This window comes from Pseudophryne corroboree, chromosome 2, assembly GCF_028390025.1.
Source record: "Pseudophryne corroboree isolate aPseCor3 chromosome 2, aPseCor3.hap2, whole genome shotgun sequence".
NCBI classification, from domain to species: Eukaryota; Metazoa; Chordata; class Amphibia; order Anura; family Myobatrachidae; genus Pseudophryne; species Pseudophryne corroboree.
Window position 1 is genome coordinate 361,051,766 of NC_086445.1, and position 18,838 is coordinate 361,070,603.

The 18,838-nt window shown below is 39.1% G+C and overlaps 1 protein-coding gene across 1 annotated transcript in view; it reads left to right on the forward strand.

The window, feature by feature from the left end:
- Window positions 1–451: 451 nt before the first annotated feature.
- ANKRD10 (ankyrin repeat domain 10) overlaps window positions 452–18,838 on the forward strand; it is a 47,714-nt gene continuing 29,327 nt past the window's right edge. Inside the window, exons 1-3 of the mRNA XM_063953164.1 lie at window positions 452–765; window positions 3,224–3,376; window positions 5,444–5,535. Of these exons, the coding sequence (XP_063809234.1) occupies window positions 562–765; window positions 3,224–3,376; window positions 5,444–5,535 (449 nt within the window). The 5' untranslated portion in view covers window positions 452–561. The remainder of the gene's footprint in view (window positions 766–3,223; window positions 3,377–5,443; window positions 5,536–18,838) is intronic.

The window sequence follows — 18,838 nt, forward strand, 5'->3', positions numbered from 1 at the left end:
CTGGGTCCATGCCACAATCTATTTGGAATAGAAAAGTGTGGCGAGCGAAGCGGAGCGAGACACCGAGCCCGATGCGTGGCGAGCGTCCAATGCTGCATAGAAAAAAAAAAATACCCCAAACGATCGGAGAACGAAGAAAACATTTAGGAGCTGTAAGGGCGGAAGTTCTCTCCTGCCCACTCGTTTTGTCACGTCCAGGTCCTTTGCACAAAGGCAACATAGACACAACCATTTGGTTATGTACTCTGTAATTGGGCACTGCAGAACCCCTGTGGCGCCATATAAGAATACTAGTGGCATGATGGGTGTGTGTATACAATATGTGTGCATGTTCGTGTGCACTACTGCCATGCTGAGTGCGCGTGTGTGTACCAGTGCCATGCTGGGTGTGTGTATACAGTACGTGTGTGTATACTATTTCCACGCTGGGTGTAAGCCCGCCCCGGGCAGCATTGAGACAGCAGAGCAGTGGCAGCAGGGGGCGGGGCGCGCATTGCTCCTCCCTCACTCCCGGTGTGCTGCTGCTTCTGGTTAGCTGCTGCAGTTGAGCTGAGAGCAGTCATGTCTGTGTGCTCGGAGCTCGGATTCTCCAGCGAGGAGGTACTAAATCTCCGCTTCCCACTTCACCGAGCCTGCCGGGATGGGGACCTCCGCTGCCTCCGGTCCCTGCTGCAGGGCCCGCCCGGGACCACTGCTATGCAGCTGGGCAAGGAAGACACCTGCTACGGCTGGACGCCCATACATTGGGCCGCACACTTCGGAAAGGTGAGAGCCGTGAAAGCAGCTGCTGCTTCTGGGATACGGAGCGTGGGCATCCCCGAGGAGAGGGAAAGTGGGAGGAGATGGCGCCATTTTCTCCGGCTCCTTCCTAAAGCGTAGCCAGGGCGGGATGGGGGAGCAGATGGAGCCGACTCAGCCGAGACAAAGGAAATGGGGCGGGGCCATGCTAATGAGAGAGGCGGGGTGGTGCTCGGAAAGAAGAGGGAGGGGCAAGGCTGCCACAGCTGCCGTCTGTAGAAATACATTAACCCCTGAGCGCCCTCGGAGCTTAGGCCTCATGCCCATGGGCTGTAGCAGCGGCTATACAGCAAGCTTGCACTGGTGCCAGGGATGCCGCTAACATGTGTCTCCCGCCTGTCAGAGAGGGAATACACTGCTCTCTTGGGTGCTGTGTGTCTACGCTGTTACTGAACAAATCAACACACACGGAGATGTAGCCTACATTATTAATACAGACAGAGAGAAAGCAGGCCACAGCAGCCAATCAGCTTTTAGCGATCATCTAGCAAACACAGTAGAGGCTGATTAGTTGTTATGGAAAATATATGTACACTTTATCTCTCTCTAAGCTGTGGCACATCTATCTTCTCAATTCTTATCTAAAACACACATTCATGTTTGCAAAGGCCAGTGCCTGGTAACTACTAGTATGATATGGCACTGTGGGAGGAAGGGTGACCATAAATGCAGCACACTCTTGTTTAGCTGTCCCCGCTCTTTCAAATGTGTTACTTAATTTGCTCTGTGAGTATAGGGTCTATGTACTAAGCCTTGGAGAGAGCTAATATGGATGGAGATAAAGTATAGTCTTCACGCTACCTACAGTTGCCACGTTGATTCCGTGTGAATGCACACAGTATCTATTCACATCGAAGAGCTTTGGGGGAAGCCAAACACCACCTCAAGTGCTGGGCACGCCCCCATTAGTGATATTGACAGCCAGGCACACCCCCATTTGTGATACTTACGGGGGCCTCACCACGACCCCTTTTTGAGTGCGTGCATGCTGCCCCGCTTCTTGCCTGCATCCTGGCTGGTACTTTGTCTCCAGCCACTTTGTCTCTCTCCAAGACTTTTATAGGCCCTACACACTTAAAGAACTAACTGGACGTTCATATCGTTCAGAGTGTAGCGCTCGTTTATCGTTGGTGCCGGGTCGCTTATACATGCATGCCAATATGGACAATCTCGTCCATATTAGCATGCACTGCTATGGAGCCAGGTGACGGGGGGTGTGAAGAAACATCAATTCCCCCTCCACCCTCTGCCGCCGGGTTGCCCACCGGCCGTTGGGCATCTCGGCAGCACGTCGACGGGTGTGTAGGGCCCATTGGTACATAGACCCTTATATTCAGTATTGCATTTCAGTCAGCATTCTTATTTGAGAACAGTTGATTGCAGCACTGTCACTCGTGAGACTTGATGAGTTGCAGAGGAAAAAAACACACCTTGCAAGCTTTAACCCATGGTTATTGCCATTTTGCTTTTAAGTAAAATTGACATTTTTAGTTTCTAATTGGGTACAATTGTAATTATCAATTAATTGAGGTTGTTTATGATTTGGTATTCTGTTAAGGGCCCCATACACTAGAACGATTATTTCGGGCATTCGGGCCAATATATCGAGTGAAATTGGGCATTTTGGATGTGTTTCCTATCCGATGCGCGTTCCCGTGAGGGTCGGATCGGCTCCCCTAGATCGTTGGTGCTGTACTCGTGATATGTCCGTTCCCGCAGGCATGGCTGGGACCGCATACGATATATTGCATGCAAAATGTACCAGATCGTATGGAACCAGTCCTGGGAAGCACCCGGCAGAGTTAAAGGGAAATCGCCTCCGACTTCAGCCTCAGACATATCGTTGTAGTGTATGGGGCCCTTTACTGTTTACAGAAGATGTATTGACATTGGGGGTAATTCAGACCTGATCGCAGCAGCAAATTTGTTAGCAATTGGGCAAAACCATGTGCACTGCAGGGGGGGGGGGGAGAGAGTAGATATAACATGTGCAGAGAAAGTTAGATTTGGGTGGGATGTGTTCAAACTGAAATCTAAATTGCAGTGTAAAAATAAAGCAGCCAGTATTTACCCTGCACAGAAACCAAATAATCCACCCAAATCTAACTCTTTCTGCAAATGTTATATCTGCCACACCTGCAGTGCACATGGTTTTGCCCAACTGCTAACACATTTGCTGCTGTGATCAACTCTGAATTACCCTCATTGGGGCAGATGTATTAACCTGGAGAAGGCATAAGGAAGTGATAACCCAGTGATTAAGTGCAAGGTGATAATGCACCATCCAATCAGCTCCTGACTGTTAATTTACATATGGTGGCTGATTGGCTGGCGCATTTCTCCAGGTTAATACATCTGCCCCATTATTGTTTGAAGTGTATTATGGTGTGTATCTGAATTGATGGCATTGATCATGTGTTCATAGTTGGAGTGCCTGATCCAGCTGGTCGGAGCAGGGTGCTCTGTTAATGCCGGTACGACTCGGTTTGCTCAGACTCCAGCACACATTGCTGCGTTTGGAGGACATCCTCACTGCCTATTATGGTTGATTCAAGCAGGTGCCCATGTAAATAAACAGGTAAGCAAATATGGAATTCACAGCTTTCAAACACGAGACCATTAGCTACATCAATACACTGGAGATCGTTCCCTATGCACAGATTATTTTTCCTTTGAACTTGTCTGTGTATTGAATGGCAGTTGGGTGCTGTGGCACCTGTACTCAGTGTAGGCAGATTATTGTTATTTATTTTTCCCCTCAACTGTTTTTGTACCTGAGCGCGATAAAAGAGCCTGGCAGTATGACATTTATTTATTTATTTATTTATTATTAATGATTTTATATAGCGCATACATATTCCACAGTACTTTACAGAGTAAACATCACATCAGTCCCTGCCCTAGAGGAGTTTACAATCTATATTCCCTACCACATATACACACTAGGGTTAATTCTTGTCAGGCTACAAGTAACCTACCATTATTTCTTTTGGGTCATAGAGCGGAACAGAGAGGATACCTTAACCGGCAGCGAGCCTGCAGTTACACTTTATAAACTTTCATTTTGAGGCCATCTGGTTAGAATACACCACTCTAATACTTACAAATGATTTGTATTTGTCCATATGCCTATATGCTATTTTTATGTTATTTGTCTGTTCATGATTCTTATATGAAAAAGGTGATAATGTATAACTTTAGTGTCTCAATTTCTTCCATTCTTTTTGCTTTGTTCCCAAATCAAGCATTTGGAAACCCACTCCTCCTGCGTTTGCCCTTGGGTTCAGATCCTCCGACCAGGCGTCTTGTGCTGCTGTCTAGCTGGAATTGATTCCTGCATTTCATTTTCAAAAAGTGACACTTTTTAATTATAGTCTTTGTTATAGCCAGCTCCCACTCTTAATCTTGGTCCTAGAAATAGTGTTTAAGGTTTAGAATTTCAAAGCTTTTGCCATTACTGTTAGGTTTCAGAAATATGGAAGGATGCCTGAAATAACCAAAAGATGAAGGCCAACTGGGCGAAACTAAACATTACATTTGAAATATTTAATTTACATATGACTGGTCCTTAGATGACTGTGAAGGGTTCTGTTCATTCGCCACTCTATGCTTACTATGGCTGAGTTTTTTTGAAAAAGGAGAAGGTGTCCTCTTTTTCCCTGTACACTTACCATGCATGCATGGATGGTAAGTTAATGAAGGGTATACATCATTATCTGCTGGGCCTGTCTATAATGAAGGCTTATGCATGTAGGACAGTAATAATTTCCTATGGTAATAATTACCTATAGCAAAGGTTTCTCGGGAAAACATACCACCATGAATGGTGGTGCAGATTGTCATAGTCACTTGGTAGTATCTTTTATTTCTAAGGCACCACAATGGTTCTATAGCACTGTAAGTAGTGGATAGAACGTGCAGTATACATCATAATATAATTGTAACCTGCAGTTTTTGTAATTACGTAGAGACCACTGAGGGAGAGGGCCGTGCACTCTAGAGTGGGTGGACCTACAAAGAGATTGGTGCATACTAGGAGATTGCAGAAGCTGGATCATTATATGGAAGGCTGGAATGAAGGGATGACTTTTAAGAGCATGATTGAAGACCTGGAAGCTGAAAGTGTGAGAGTGTAGGAGGGCATCCTAGACCAGGTGTGGGAGGAGGTTATCAGGGAAGAGTTGAGGCAGTAGTCAATGAAGTGGGAGGGAGTCTGTGTGTGAGTGAATGATACTGGAGTTGTAGGGAGGAGAAGAATAGTATAGAGCTATGTAGGAGATTGAGTGAGGTTTGAATTTTTGTATTTTATGTTTGGAAAATGTATACAACACCAAGTGATAACATATTTTCAAAGGTGCAGTTTAATTTGGTTGTTTATGGGACGGGGAGCCAATGGAGCAATTGGCAGAGGTAGTGCATCAGAGGAAAATTACAGTAGTCAATGCGAGTTAGGAGAAAGGGAGTGGGGGTGAGAGTTTTAGTGACTTCCAAGGTAACAAATTGCCTGTTCCTGGATATGTTGATTGCCTTAGACTTCTTTTTGAGATAGGCATTTGCTTTTAGCTATCATTATGTGAACCCTCTTTTTATATGTGATGTGAAAAACTTGTCTGTAATGCTCTTGTTTGTTTGTTTTTACTTCTAGGACTACGTAGGGGAGACCCCCGTGCACAAAGCAGCAAGGGCTGGTAGTATGGACTGCCTTAAGGCCCTTGTGTCCAGTGGAGCGCAAATAGAGTATGTGCCACTTTTATTTTTCTATTTGAACGCTTTCTCATATTGCTTAAATATATGAAACCCAACACATTAACCTTATATGGCCATGACAAGTGAGTAAACTCACTTGTGTTTTTTTTTATCTACACAGGCTATATAACCAATTGTCACTACACACATTGCTGACAACATTCAATGCATGATGTTTCTAACATTAAGATGCACACACATATTGAGATTTAATTACATTACTGTATTAATAAAGGCCTGCATGTATTATGTTTATAATTACATTCTGTCTAACCTTTTTTGTCTTGAAGGTTTACAAATATCCTTTTAAACCGTTTCCTTCTACCTAAAAACAAAAAGTCTCTTCGCTTACAAATCCTAAGTGACTGTTTTTAAGTGAAACGTGCATCTATATATGACTCCAAAGCATGTTTTTCTTTCATCTTAATGCTGCAAACAATACAAAGGATATATCAATACAGTGTAGGCCTTGGGCTTTGTGTTGTCACAATGTAAACAAAGTAATGGGATTGCTGTAATGTACATATTTTAATTAGAATAAAAAAAATGAAGTACAGTAATATGTTAGACTCTTGCCCACTATTGACGCCTATTTTAAGGCACACTTTTTCCTTTCCGAATACAATAGCAGACTTACGAGTTTCCTACAGTAATGAGTCATTTAGTGCTGATGTCAGGTGATAGCGTCACCCGGCCTCTTCTCTTATGAGGCCTGTTCTTGCTGCTTTTTACATTTAACTCTAGTACAGTCAAGATAATGTACTTAAAAGTACCTTATTGATCACCTCTAGCATAGTGACTGGACACACAAACATTAAAACTTAGTTATATGACATTACTTTCAAGACAAATGATAGCAAGGCTTATACTGGCATTTACAGCTATCTTTTCTTGTCTGAAACTAGTAACTACTTGAATATTTTTAGTTTTAATATCCGCCACCATAAGGTGGTATCATGCAATATATAGTACGTTACACAATGCAGCATAAAAAGAATCCGTATATTTCTTAAAACCATATGAAACCTTTTCTTCAGCAAACAGGTTTTTAATAGATATTACAGGATGTAATATCTTTCTCATATTGCTTAAATATATATATACATGTCTGGTAAGGAGACTCGTAGCTGAACATCACTATGAGAATTATCCACATTATGTGGTCCACCATTCTGGCCATGGTTATGCTTCTACTGCTGAAAAGCCCATGTGTTACACTGTAGGCACGTAATACATTTGATATTGATCATTGATAATTACCTGTAGCGCTCCTCACTTTACAAAAAAAAAAAAGTGAAACCATTGATTAATACTAATCTTTTATAAATAACGTGTGATACATACTTAAGCATTCTCATTTCTATCACGTAATTGGAAACCTTATTACAGTCTTTCACATCTCCGGTCTTCAGGGACCACTAACAGTGTATGTTTTATACATCTCAGTATCACCATTTAAATAATTAGCACCACCCGTGGAGCTTTTGAAATGTGTCAGCCACTAATGAATGGACCTGTACACCAATTAAGAAATCTGTGAAACACGCACTGTTTAGGCTGGTTACACGCTAGAACGATATATAGTGTTTGTTCGAGCGATGAATGATACATCGGTAGCAGGTCGGTCGGTGTGTACACCCAATATGTCTGAATGAAGACCTATTATCAGTGGTTAATTTCCCTGGAGATTACCGTCTGGTTCGTTTATTACCAGTATTAAGGCAGCTGTAATAAATGTGCAGATGTCTGATAATGTACTCACAGATTATTCCAAATCATCTGCAGTTTTAGTTTCAATTAATTTAATGAGGTTATCTAATCCAGATGTCCATTTTTACAAACTATTCATATAGAAATATTAACATTATCAGTCACGCCATCTTTAGTTTTTACAAATATGAAACACCACAATCTATTAAAACATTTTCTAACAATAATTGTCACTAGCAAACCATTTTATGTACCTCTTTTAATGACCAGCTTTGTCTGCACGGGAGGATACAGTATATATATTTGTATGCATAAATATATATACTGTAATTTTATATTTGGATTCTCACAAGCGCTTTCTTGATAATAATATTAAATACAGTTTACGCTGTAGACTTCTTTACCTAGTAGAACACAAAATAGCATCTAGACGTCTTTAATGAAGATTATCTATTCCCTTTCTAATAATTGTCTTTTTTTTTTAAAGTAAATATTTGGCAAACTACTGATCACGTTCTCGCAGAATCTTTACCAAGATCATGGTTTTCAAAGTGTTCACATTCTAATGAAAACCAGTCGCATTTGCACTGTTAACTGTATGGGTAATCTCCAATTGATTACCTGAATTATTACACTTCTGTGGCTGGTTCTTTATCCTCTGCCTCAGTAGAACAGTTCTGTAAAATGGAATGTCCCTGTGTGCACTCGGGTAGTGTTCTCAGATGTGGCTGCACCTGAGCTACACCCAATTCATCAGAACCATGGGACCTTCCCCACATTTAAAGCTAAAACCAGCTGTCTGGAGTCCTTAATTTGCTGGTAATTGGGTATTTATCTTTCACTTGTGTGACTCTTGCAGTCCTCTTTCGCTATTAGAAGCGGGAATTCACTGTTGTCATTCTGCTATGTAGGGGATATATTTTTCATATCTGCGTTTATAAGGAGTGCACTCACCTTTGGCCAAATGTTTTAGGCCACTGAGCCACCTTATCACTCCGACGTAGTTGACTGTACAACAGACCTCTCTTTCTGCAGACTTTTAAACTTACAAGTCATATGATGGGAATTATAATGCAGGCTTATAGTGATGTTTAAAGTTTGTCTGTTCTTCCCATCTCTTATCTGAAAACAGAAACCACTATTTGCATGTTACACCCTTAAGGTGGCTGATACTGGAAGCTGTACAAAGTACATAGCAAATTATTTTCCCATAAAAAGACAAAGATAGCATGCATTAAATAACGGGATCTGATCCCAAAAATCTTATAAAGAAGCCTCTTAGCTGTGCATGTTGTCGGCCATTCAGCTTGGTCAAGCTCACTGCAAATCCAGGTGTTAAACTTTATACACAGTACATTTCCTTATGAAGCAAGATGTTACATGGCTTTATATATTGCAGTATTTATTATTGATTATCTATCAAAAATATGTGTACAACATCAACAGACATTAAATTATGTGCTGTACTGAACTAAACAGGAAACGCTGGTAGTAGTACAGGTTGAGTATCCCATATCCAAATATTCCGAAATACGGAATATTCCGAAATACAGACTTTTTTGAGTGAGAGTGAGATAGTGAAACCTTTGTTTTTTGATGGCTCAATGTACACAAACTTTGTTTAATACACAAATTTATTAAAATATTGTATTAAATGACCTTCAGGCTGTGTGTATAAGGTGTATATGAAACATAAATGAATTGTGTGAATGTAGACACACTTTGTTTAATGCACAAAATTATAAAAAATATTGGCTAAAATTACCTTCAGGCTGTGTGTATAAGGTTTATATGTAACATAAATGCATTCTGTGCTTAGATTTAGGTCCCATCACCATGATATCTCATTATGGTATGCAATTATTCCAAAATACGGAAAAATCCCATATCCAAAATACCTCTGGTCCCAAGCATTTTGGATAAGGGAGACTCAACCTGTAGTAGTAACATAGCCCACTATTTGTGGTGAAACTGGCACAAAAATGTTCCCTTATCACCTTGCCAGATATCTCCTATTCGATTGTTGTAGCTATTTAGGTAATAGAATTAGGTACTTTTCAGGCATGTCCTTTTTACATTAGCCCTCCTGCGCTATTATCCCAAAAACATGCCTCTTCCCAATCTTCCCTTTGCCAATTTAGAAAACACATTTATTATAAGTTTGTATCGAGCAATACTTTTATTACATATTATTTGTTCAGATATCCCATCCATACTCGGGGGTTTTTTTCTTATGTTTTTGCTATAATGGTACAGTTCCTTTTTTTTTTTTAAATTTTTTTTATTTTATTTTTTTATGGATGTCTTTTACATATTGGCAAAATACACTTTTGTTCCGGGAAGGTGAAAGTTACATTTCCTGGCTAATGAAGCACTGTATTCGGTGTAAAGTGCGGTTCAGCGTATGGACTTCACCTTAAATTACAGAAATCCCTGTGAGATCACAGTAGTGTTGAGTGGAGTTGAGTGGAGATGTTCAGTGGAGTTGGTGAGATCCAGTAAACTGGGCTATCACTGACAATAGTGATCCATGACCTGTGCTTCCATTTATGCTTTACTGTATGATCATCTCTCATGAGTAAGAAGTTCTGCTAAATCCTCTATTCTGTTCCGCTTACGTCATCTGCGTCCTTACAATTCTTGTTTCTGCACCAGCTACTCGGCTATCCGCTATTTTCAAGTTGAATGCAACAGTGTATTTATAAACACATTTTGTTATTGGCATTACCAAAATGTTTTTCTGTTAGCTCTAAACTGGTGCCATACTTTTATTCTATTTTATACTCCTTATGGGATTAGTGCAGACTGTGGACCCTAGTTTGCTTCATTTCTGTGGAACACCATTCAGAAATAACTTAGTTTACATTGACTTCTTATGACTGATGATTCACCAATTATTTTTGTAGTATATTGTTCCCCCTCATCAGTTTCACTGTAAAGTAAATCAATTAGGATGGATATTTCACACTTGAACTCTAATTTTAAATGCTGCAAGCACAGTTCTATACGTTATAAATAGGCACAAGTTCCTGAATCCCATGTGCACATTTTATTTTATCTATTGTTGCAATGGAGCAGATTTACTTTGTGAACAAAAACTGATATTATTTTTTTTTTTCACTTTGAAGCAGAATATTCTATTCCTGAAATCCCTTTTCCGTTCTGCACCAAGTGCAGAATGCAGTGTACTTTAGCTACTGTGCATTTACATCAATTGTCTCCAATCTATCAGTTGTCATCAGGAATTATATACATAATTTACACCTTCTTTCTTTTTTTTTTCTTTTTTTCCTTTTGTAACCACAGTTTTACATTTGCTGACATTTGTGGGAAAATACAGAATCATAGAATTTTCATGGCAGATAAGAACCACTTGGCCCATCTAGTCTGCCCTTTTAACATATTGGTAACCCAAACCCTATTCGAGCCTTAGTTCTTTGTAAGGCATATTTTAAGTTGCTCTGTTGTCTTAGCCTCTGCCACCTCTGATGGGAGGCTATTCCACCTATCAACTACCCTTTCTGTGAAGTCATATTTGCCTAAATTTCCCCTGAACCTACCTTCCTCCAGTTTCAGCGCATGTCCTCATGTTCTAATACTTCTCTTCCTTTGAATGTTTCTCTCCTGTACCTTTTTTAAAGCCCTTGATTTATTTGAAAGTTTGTATCATTTTCCTCCGCTGCTCCAGTCTTTCCGGGTGAGTTTTGTGACGTAGACCATGCGCTATTTTAGTTGCACAAGAGGATTCGTGCCACTGCTAATTTTTAGCTTCTAGTACTTGCACAGATGCCCTTTGGGAAAGCTACTAGCACTCTTACCAGAAGCCTTGGCACTGTCGTTCTGTTTTTATGCCCAATGCCATGTTTCATATTGTATCTCTGCTGTGGAGTAAGTTACAGCACAAGCTAATGGTTGTCTTTATTCTTTTTGATGTTGTCTAGTCCTGCTTTTGCAAATGACCTATATATTCAAAAGGTCATGCATTTTTCGAGTTAAGTCTTCAAAAACAAAATCCTAATTTCAGTTTTTGGAATATCATTTCAATGACGGCCATCACATTCTTCTAAAAAAAAAAAGGTTTGCTTTTACTGAATTGGGCTCTTCATTTTCTTGTAGCTGAGAGACATACCCAGCTGTCACGGTCACTAGAACTTGTCATCTGTAATAGCATTTCTCTACTTCATCTTCTGTAATGACATCTTTCTTACCCATCTGGAATGCTTCAAAGTATGGTGTTGGACCACCATGATTTTTCTCTCACCCCTCTCATCTCTTGTGACAGTATTATGTCTGCTATGATAACCTATCCATGTCCTCCTGGTGCGTGCATACATATGCTTACAAACATAAAACTTGCCTTAGGGGAAGAAGTTAGCCAGAATGATGTGTTTTTTGCAGCATTTTTGATGAATGTAAAATGTGTTTTGAGACGTTTGTTTAATTGCAGAAGACCTGTCATGTCTTACGTTAAACATATGCTCTGAGTTATTTAGATTGTTGCTAGAAATTGCACATTCATCCATTCCCTTTTAGATGTTTATAAAATATAGGTAATAAACCTTCTGTCCTTCAAGATAAGAGCCTTACAATCAAAATATATTTTTAAAGTGGTCACATGACATAAAAAATGTGATTGTTCCTTGGGCTCCAGTACACTCTTTTTGGGTGTATATAGATGTAATTTAAAGTCGTAATGTTGGCTGCAGATATGTGATCCCTTACATGATCCGTTTCCTGTTTATTTTTCTGTAATTTGCCATTTCCCTCTATAAATCAATTAGACGCTTTTTAAGAACTGTAAAAACTACACATGTCAATGTTTTACAGCTACGTAATTCGTATTGACTTGATTTTTTCAAGTAATCCTAGAAAGGGGAGCATCCCAAATAGAAACTGCTGAAACTGCCACAGGTGCTTCTCCGAAAACCTTACAGTTGTGGCAATGAGTGTTCAGTATCGCTTCCTTTCTGCACACAAGGCATACTGTTGAGGTATTTGTTGCGGTGATTGGTTTTAATGCTAATTTAGGAATTCCGTTATAGAGTTTTTAGATTTGCATGCATATGTTACCCTAATATACAGTCTCTGCTGTATCTCTTAAACTAACAGTAGCTGAGATCAGGTTAGTTAGTTTCTGTTGTATGAGGAATAAGATGTGACATTTTAACAAATCAAATTGTCTAGTGGCATTTAATTAAAAATGGTGGCAAAATGTTTGCATTTGGAATTGAGCAAATTATGCATGTCTCATATCAACTGATGCAGAAAATCTGCTCTATAAGTATATTTACATTTTAAAAGCTTTATGCTCCTGAGAATTATTTTTCAAAATTAAAGTGATCATTTGATTGTCTATGACATAAAGGGTTCATTCCTACTGAAACAGTTATGTTCACATTATGCTGTAATCCTGCTGGCTTAATTCATTCATTCTGATGTCTACATAAATCTTCAAATGTCAAACCTCCACCATCTCCAGACCACCACCATCAAAAAAATGATACTTACAATTTTTTTTTATTGTTGCTGTTTTATGGATTCTGCAGACTTCAGCTTCTTTTGGACTATCACTGAAGGAAACTACGCAAGAGATCAATCTGATCAAGATGAAAGGTCAAACTATTAAATGGTCACTGAAAATGTTAGAATTTATACAAAGATGACTTTATGACTCTTTGAAAATATATTTCTAAATTAATTATTTGAATATATTTTTATTTTAGGGAGCACGTTTTAGGAGTGCTGTACTTTTAAGACCCTATATAGCCTAATAATTACTTTGGCCCATCCTTTATCAGAATTTGGTATCTTACATGACTGCTTTCCAGTTGTCATAACAAGCAAGACATGACCTTAACTTTGTTTTGTAAGCTTTTCCACCTACTGCCTCTTAAATATCTTGACATGTCTATCTTTCAAATGATCTAAAGTTTTGGCCAATAAATAAAGGCAATTTCACTTAACAAGGCTTCTTTTTTTGTCTCCTAAGTCCCAGATTTCCCCTTCATTTATGTTCCTCACTTCTATCTTAGTTAATGTAAATTAACTTTTCTCTGTTGAATTGGGTATGTTTATAGTAAAGTGGTTTTCTTGTTATCGGGGAGTCCAGATGGTACCTGCCATATACTCCCAAGAGTGTAAGTATGGAAACAGATGGCTCCCTTAGGACACTAGTTTCCACTTCTAAGCAGCAAACATGGGACTGGATATACAGCTCTTCATTGTGTCTGAGCATGGCTCGTGGTCACCTCTGCTCATGTCTCTTCTGGACTGTGCAGCTTTGCTGCTCACGGAGAAGTTGATTGAAGCACTAATACTTTGCTAAGAAGTACAGGACATCGAGGATTTCCAGCAATGTAAAACCTGAACCCACAAAAAAGTCAGTGCTTCCTTTAGTATTTTTGAGAAGTGCTCTACTGTAAAAACTTTCATTGTAAGTTTGGTTAGTAACTATATCTTCCTAGTACTCTAGCAGAGCCTGTAGGGGGACGAAAACTAGCAAAACTCAACTTATATGTGAACCTTGATCTGATGAATATGTGGTACACATTAATTGAGCCCAAATGAATTATCACCATGATTATTTTTTTGTCTCTAAGAAAAATGAAACCTACATGGGCAGAAGAGACTAGATCATTAATTATTGGCATAAAAGATGTACACCCTCATCCCTGGGATCTTTTATTGAACATGCTTGGTCATCAAGCAGTCAGGAGTAATATGGGAAGAACCATGGTAATTTAATCCTGAAGTTGTGAATGTTCTACATAAACATATTACCAACATTATGGTGATAAATGGTACTACAGCCTCTGCTTTTCTCCAAGATTAATTATTTGTGGCTCATCAAGATTTGTTTATAAAATACCAGATTATTAAAGACCTCATTGATAGAGAATGGTAGTTGATGAGCAGACGTCAACTGGGTGATTCTCCGTGATGCACTGGAGAGCTACACAAATTCAAATGACATACTTCTCCAAAATATCAAGATATTAGTGGGTCTTAAGTTATAGGGCAGTGGTTTCCAAACTTTTTTGAATCACGGCGCCCTAGAATAGAATTTTTTTTTTCACGGCACCTAGGCCAAAAATTTCTTATTGAGAAATTTAGAAAGAAATATTACATTAAGTAGATCACGTTTATATGTCATCCTTAGGGTCAGTTGTGTGGTGAAGGACAAGATTTGCTTCTGTTTGGCCACATATTTTATGACTGGCAGCCACCAGCACTGGTTTTGCCTATTATATTGACCATGAATAATTTGAATTGGTCCTGGACCACCATCCCAGGGCAACCCTGCAAGAGTCCCGAGGCACCCCAGGGAGTCACGGCAAACAGTTTGGGAACCTCTGTTATAGGGTAAGGCATTGCTAGCAAGCAATTTAGTTTTCATATAACAACAATTTCTTAACAGACCAGTTTAAAATGGAAAAAAAAATTAAAAGCGTGTGACTTTATGTTCACTTTCTGGCGAATCACCCTATTTAATCTTAAAAGAATGGACCATGTGTATCCTTTTGAAGTTAAAGAAGGTTCTAAATGATTCTTAATTCCTGAAATGTGGCCATAGACGAGCGGTCTACAGGCAACCATTCCATTACAAGATGTTCGCTAAATTGATGCTATGGATTAGAAAATGGCATGTTACTTTATGAAACTACATATTGTCAGAATCCTGCTGTCGAAAGAAAAATGCAGACTCAGCGGGACTTGATTCCAAATCCTGCGGTGTAGTGATTATACTAGGTGTGTCAAAGCACTTGTTCAGAAAAATGTGATCATGAGTTTGCATGGAGCATACTCTGATATATCTATGGATATGGTTGTCTGGAAAGCCATGGCCGTGCTTGCTTTAGGAATACGTCTCTGGCGCTAGTCGCCAGGAAAGCCTTATTATTGCATTCATTTGTGGCATGACCAATATCAAAGTATCCTTTTTCCACACTTCCATTTGTTGGAGATCTACTGTTCGGGTATAAACCATACTCAATGATTCAAAAAGTCACTGGAGGTGAATCCCATAATATGACACAGGATAGGAGAAAGCTCATTTTCCTTTATCTTCCTTCGTGAGCAATTCAAAGAAGCATGAAGCCATTGACTAGGAAAACCATTCATTTCAAAATTGCTTGGTTTACATTTAAATGGCTTTTTTTTTTTGTCTCTTTAAGAAGTAAGCAAGGTAAGCCATTGCAAAAGCCTCTTAATGATTGTTTAGGCCATTGGTTCCCAAACTCTGTCCTCAAGGACTCCCCAAAGTTCACGTTTTCCAGGTTTCCTCACCGTCACAAACTAAATAATTACCACCACCTGTGGATCTTTTAAAATGTATCAGTGAGTAATAAATACACCTCTGCACCTGCTAGGTAATCTGGAAAACGTGAACTGTTGGGGGCCTTGAGGACCGAATTTGGAAACCACTGGTTTAGACCATCCTCTATGGACTCTTGTGGTTGGTAAGTATGCACAAACTTGGATGCTTATAATTTACAAGATCTTTGGGGTTGTGCTCTCAGCCAATAAAACAAGGTAGAATTCCACTGGACCCTGTTGATTTTCATAGTGAAATCAAGAGTTCCATCCTTTCCAGTGGAGCTGGAGGTGCTACAACAATATACAGACTTAAAATAATAATCTCCTTTTTCTGTGAAACTGGTGCACAGGCTTTTATTCAAAAATTTCCCTGGTAGAAAAGGTTGACTTCTGAATTCTGTATGGAATCTGTGCTTTCCTTCAGTAGATTTAAAAGGTGCTGGTAGGTCACATGGCTTCTCTCAGGAAACAGATTCACATGGCCTTATCTTTTTCATCTTTTGTAGCCGTTTATTACATACTGAACAGGTTAGGTGACTTAACTATGATGAATATGGGTGAATCATCAATACTGCAAAACGCATTCTACCGCCCTCTCAACTGCTTACAGTTCATAAGAGTACATAAGGAACAGTATCTTTGTCAGAAGACAGATTTGTTACATTTTCAGGATCTTGATCATCCACTTCAATCTCCGCAAATTGGGTCAATAAAGTATTGTCTCCGTTTCCTAGGATTGTTTTCATCCACTAGAGGTATTCTTTTGCCAAAGTAACTCTTTAAAATAAGATTGCAATCCAATGTCTCTAAATCAAGTCCTCCGTATTTCACAAATAAGTTCCTGTAAGGATGGCAAGGACCAAGGCTAAAAGATCAGGGAATGTGTCTTTTGATACCAGTATGGTTAGTATTTAGCACAGCCGTCTGCCCCATAATGTGTGGTTACAAAGATTATGGCTATAGGAAAGGAAAAAAAATAAAATGCATATTCTGAAAAGTGAGGGCATTATAGCTTGCTATTCAGTCATTTCAACCTCAGGACACAAACATCTGAAAATATTTTTCAATAACTATACAATATTTCTTTATAAACCGGCAAAGTGGAACAAGTAGCAGAAGCAGAAAAAAGTTATTTCTCACTGCATTACATGCCCAAGCAAGCCTACACGATAGAATACAGTCTCAGCTGCCGTCAAGTCAATCCTTGAGAATGAGCTTTACAGAAAGAGGTTTTTAAACTTCTTTGTGTAAGAGGTTGGACTCTTACAAGTAAATTTAATAGCGATTTCCTATATTCCCATCACAGCGATACCACAACAAAAGGAAAAGCTGTTCTTGTCCAATTCCATGGAGCCCTACAGAAGGTCAAGCGAGAAACCACATCAAAGGTGGTTTGCAGTGTACCGAGGGACTCTTCTATAACAGCTGTGGTCTTTGCCAATTCTGTTAAGGCTTCTGCATTTGCGGCTGATTTTGCATCCCGATCGAAAAGTCATATTTTTGATGCCGTGAAGAAGCAATTGAGGTGGTAGTTAGAAAAGCACTTCCACTACTTACTAAAGGATTTGCAGGACATTCTGTTGTACAAACCTAAACTATTTGACACTTCTAAAATGAATGGATTTATTATTAATAATATTATAATTATTATTATTTTTTGTTTAGGATGGATTAAACATGGTCTTGTGATCATTACCTCGAGAATTTCGGGGTGTGCACTTAATGGTTTCGTGACACCAGAACATCAGAATTTAATTATTTCCCCACCCCCCAAAGCAGAAAGAATTGAGCTGTGAAGCAAGCTTTTTGTGGCACCATGAGATCTTAATCTACAGTAAGAGGCTCTAATGATTGCTCACTTTGCAAGCGGTTTCCCTGAATGATCCTTAAGGTGCTGTTTCTTGTAGCAGTAACATCTGAGTGTCCAAAGGGAGAACTAATCTTTATCGTATAAGAAGCCTTTTTGGAATGTAAATATGGACAAATTGATGCTGCAAACAGCTGTTTTTTGTTTTAATATAAATCAGGAAATTGTATTTCCTTCTCTTTATCCTCATGAAACCATTGATAACAGAAAAAAAGATGACATATCTTGTATCTCATCAGGACAGGTTCTGTGTGCCTATCCAGAAAAAAATAATTCAGGAAAATTGATTAACCTTTTGTACTTCCTATCGGGACCCTTCAAGGACATGCTCCGTCCAAATATACTCCTGCAAGTTATTAAGTGTGTCATTGTACAAATGTGGCTTTATTACTTCTGACACAGTACATCCGTTCCCCTTGCAAGCCTGTACAAAGGTAGTGATGACCTCCTGTGCATGCAGGGCTCAGACTTCAGCAGATTTATGGAAGTCAGGAGAGTGGTTCTCTCTTCTTACCTTTTTGCCAGACATTTGGAACATCATAACAGTTGTTAAACAAAAAATATTTTTGTTTTTAATCTTCAATTATATGTACTATAAAAGGTAAGCCAGCTTCTTCCTTCACGTTGACTGCTGTGGAGTTTAAAAAGGAAATAGTCAAATTATTGTAATAGTTAATTTAATTTCCTTGAAATACTCGATACTAGCCAGATACTTCCATCAGTGTTCTCCGTTTGTATTGTAGAACAGCTTGGAAAGTTTTTCAAAAATGGGCAAGGGAAGCCATAGTCCCACTGTATACCTTTCTGTACTTGGTGGACTGAGTTATAACTCATTTGGATTGGCAGCCATGGAGTAATTCAAGGAAAATTAATTTTAAGTAATTTGACTATTTACATGTAATAAAGATCAGTAATCCCACCTTCGGGTACTATATGGAGGAAGTATGCTTCATACTTCTGTTTCCTCTAATATAATACAGCAGGCTTTACAGTTGCTGCTACATATGCAAAGCATAATATACATAATTGATTTATGTATTTCATTTATTTCCTCGTCTATAATCGCCTGAGCTTATTTCCATCACCTTGTTTCTTTTCTTCATTCTTTATCTGAGGTATTTTGCCTCTTCGAGTCAAACGAATCCCCATCCTAACCAATTACTGATGTTTTGGACATCCATAGTCTGGGTTATACCTGCAAAACTTTTGCGATTTATTTAGCTTATACCTGCTTTCTGTAGCCAATTTTAAAGAACTTTGAAGCTAAAGCTCAGAGTACTTCTAATGATCCTTTCACAGCCAGTGGGATTTGCAGGTTTTGTGTAACAAATTGTAACCAAGAACCCAATCATTTGAGATTACAAATCTGTTTTTTAAAGGTGAGACATGAAAATGCCACAG